The sequence below is a fragment of the Trifolium pratense genome, linkage group LG1 (genome assembly GCF_020283565.1).
Source record: "Trifolium pratense cultivar HEN17-A07 linkage group LG1, ARS_RC_1.1, whole genome shotgun sequence".
NCBI classification, from domain to species: domain Eukaryota; kingdom Viridiplantae; phylum Streptophyta; class Magnoliopsida; order Fabales; family Fabaceae; genus Trifolium; species Trifolium pratense.
The window spans coordinates 13,048,019-13,051,295 of record NC_060059.1 but is presented as its reverse complement, the minus strand read 5'-3'; the positions used below and the strand labels follow the sequence as shown (position 1 = coordinate 13,051,295).

The 3,277-nt window shown below is 29.1% G+C and overlaps 1 protein-coding gene across 1 annotated transcript; it reads right to left on the bottom strand.

Annotated features, from left to right (window-relative positions):
- LOC123909379 (translationally-controlled tumor protein homolog) lies at positions 1–1,809 on the bottom strand. The gene is made up of 4 exons (XM_045960215.1): positions 1,576–1,809; positions 842–915; positions 440–726; positions 1–324 (listed from the first exon to the last, which is right to left on the bottom strand). The coding sequence occupies exons 1-4, from the start codon at positions 1,601–1,603 to the stop codon at positions 207–209; spliced, it is 507 nt and encodes a 168-aa protein (XP_045816171.1). The 5' UTR covers positions 1,604–1,809; the 3' UTR covers positions 1–206.
- Between the last annotated feature and the right edge of the window lie 1,468 nt (positions 1,810–3,277).

Sequence of the window (3,277 nt, the reverse complement as noted above, 5' to 3'; positions counted from 1 at the left end):
TAACTAACTACTAAATCTCATAACGATAATAATTGTAACATGTTGCTCTCACAATGATATCAGAAACAATATAAAAAAGTGAACATTGAAACAATCTCCTAATTAGAACAAACTAAACTCATAAAAACTTAATTGTATTTCAAAATCAAAAACCCAAAATCACTTATAAACTAGAAATTAAAAAACATAAATCCCAGTGTGCTTAATTAGCACTTGATTTCCTTCAAGCCATAAGCAAAGTAGATAAAAGTTGGATCAGTGGCACCATCCTTGTAATAAGCAAACACGAGACTTCCATCATCATGCATGCTCTCACCAACAAAGCTGCAAATTTGATGAATTACTCAATTAGTAACATTATTTATCCACAAACAAATTAATTAACCAAATAATAAAAGGTTAACAAATTAATCAACCAAATAATAAAGGGTCTACTTACAATTGAAGGTCCTTGAGTTTTGGGAGAAGATACTTAGTTGCTCCTTCAATGTGCTTCTTAAACAACTCTTGTTTCTCACCCTCTAATTTAGGTGTTAGCAACTTAATATATCTCTTCATGAAAGTCACAAATTGCTTCTTATCAAAAGCTGGTTGTTCCTGAAGTCTGAAAGTGTCGACAATGTCGACAACTTTGACAGCTTGATCATCAACACCTTCATCTTCGCCTCCGCCTTCTGCGGAAGGGTTAGCACCAATGTCTACATCAACTGCTCCTTGAACAACCCACTGCCAAAAATCACATCACACATAAAAGTTTAGGCTAATTTATGGTTGAAAAATAAAGCATAAAAAAAAAATTAAAAAATAAAGGTTTGAATTTATAGAAGTTCTTGTTCCTAACCTTTCCTTCAACTTCCCACAACAATCCATTCTCAAGTTCCTTGTAGGGGAATGAGTCAGAGAGAAGCTCATCACCTAAAAATTCATCAACAAAATCAAGTCATAAGTTCAACTATTTCAAGATTTTTTTTAATTGAATTTATCATTAACCAACAAAATCAATAATCTTAAGTTTTAGCAGATAGCAATGAGAGGTTAAACTAAAATCCACAATCAAGTATTATGCTAATCATGTTTAAGGGGTAGATAATCATAATACTAGTGTAGCACTTTATGGTTAAATCAGAAAATTAATCCTCTGTCACAAACACAACAACTATTAATTTGCACAAAAGATTAATTAATTAGACCAACAAATTCTATTAATTTTTTTTATAATAATGAAAGTTCTATCCTACTAGGTTAAACCTCAGAACAGAACACAAACAGAAAACTTCAAATTCGTTTGTAAACCTTAAACTACTCTGTTTTTTGGGACAAAAAAAAACAATATTATACATAAACCTTGCGGCGATAATCTAAAATCTTAATTACCATACAAAAGATTAGTATATAAATTATAAACTCTAATAAGAATAATTACTAAAAACTAAATTAAACCCTATGAAAGAAAAACATGTTCATAAAAACATAACAAGAAATTCATTGACTTAATTGAACAAGTACTTAACATATTCATCATCATAATCTAAAAAACAACCTATGAAAAACAACAAAAGAGAAAGGTTTTTTTACCTGTGAGAAGATCCTGGTAGACAAGCATGGTTACGGTTTGTGTGTGAAAAAAGAAAGAGAGAGAGAAAAAGTAATATTGAAAACGGTTATAGAGAAAGAAGAAAGAGTTTATTAGCGATCGAAGGTGAGTGAGATTCGGTTGAAGAGTGGTGCTGAGTATTTATAGGAAAACAATAGAGTGAGTTCAAAGGTTACTTACTTTGTTATTTAGATTTACAAAAAATATTTACTTCCTGATTTTTCGATAATATCTTTTATGATCTCAAAACTAAAATACTCATAATCTTTTGCCATATAATTAGTTTGTTTTTTCCGTCAAAAAAAAAAATTAGTTTGTTTTTTTTTTTTTTTTACACATATAATTAAGTTTGTATTATTTTTTTTTTGACGCATAATTAAGTTTCTGTTTTTTTTAGAGAAATATGTATAAGATCTGTTAGTGATTTAGTGAAATTTAATGTAATATTAATTTTTATCTAAATCTTTTTTTTTTTTGGGTCCAGAATCTTTATCTAAATAGTAAATATAATTTAGTAAAAAAGAAAAGTAAATATAATAAGATATTTTATTTATTTATTTATTTATTTTGGAAACAGATTTTATGGATCTTATGCTGTTAGTCTATTTGTTTGTTATGAGAAGAAGAACCGTGTTGCCGCCATACTGTGGTTGGTTTGATTGTGTGGCAATTTGCATGCTTTGACCAGCCAAGTGGGATACAGCAACATATTAATGCAGGGCCAGCCCAATATAATTAGAGTTCTAAAATAAGTTTTTTTTTTAATAATAAAATAAGTTTTTTTTATGAGGCTTTTATAAAATAAAAAAAATTACATATAGTTAAAATATTTAAGTATTACTAAGGTTAAGGATTGAACTTGTTTTAAGAAAAAATTGAGGTCTTTAATTTTACTAATTGAACTAAAGAAATGCTTAGAATTTAATTGTTCTAATATGTTTTTAACCAAACAAAAAAATGAGACATCTTTTTAACCCAACATTTTAAGACTTTACCCTTGCTTAGATACAATAAAAAGGTAGAAACATTTCATACTATCTGTGAGTATCTATTCTTTAGAAGAAAAAGACTTACTCATGATTGTGTAAAATTAACAAACTATGATTGAAAAATTGGGAAAATATATGTATTGGAATATTCTTCTCTAGCTAGTGGAATATATTCTTTTTCTTACTTTTAGATAGATGACATGTATGATATGGGTTTGCAAGTGGGATAAGAATAGAATAAAGGCTTTAGTGAAGGGCCATCAGCCCATACTTGTTACCAAAATAAGGCAAATTTTATGAGGAAAATTGCTTTCTTTTTTTTCCATGTTTGCTTCTAGGACCCCAGTTTGACCATGTTGCCCTTATAAGAAGTTTGGAATCTGCAATACGAACTCACCTAATTTCTTATTGTAGGATATAAAATGATGTTGCACAAGACCTAACGTTGAATTGTTAGCCAAATTTTGAGTAAAACACATGGTTTCGTTACGCAGGTTACGAAGTGTGACAGTTTTGAAAAAATTTCAGCATTTCGTTAATTACGAAACAAAATCGCTGAATTTCGTAATGCACGTTACGAAGTATGTGTATATATGCATGCATAATATGCGTATATAGGCCTAGGGCGATTTTGGGACGATTGGAAAGCTTCAAAGCAACGTTATTTATGCTTTATACCTCTTTTGTTTTTAGT

What these genes read in the sequence shown, in the direction of transcription:
- LOC123909379 (XM_045960215.1), bottom strand. Translation starts at nt 1,603, where the DNA reads ATGCTTGTCTACCAGGATCTTCTCACAG. An exon ending in CTACCAGGATCTTCTCACAG is followed by an intron (nt 916 to 1,575) that starts GTAAAAAAACCT and finishes ATGAATTTTTAG; the next exon opens with GTGATGAGCTTCTCTCTGAC. An exon ending in AAACTCAAGGACCTTCAATT is followed by an intron (nt 325 to 439) that starts GTAAGTAGACCC and finishes TCAAATTTGCAG; the next exon opens with CTTTGTTGGTGAGAGCATGC.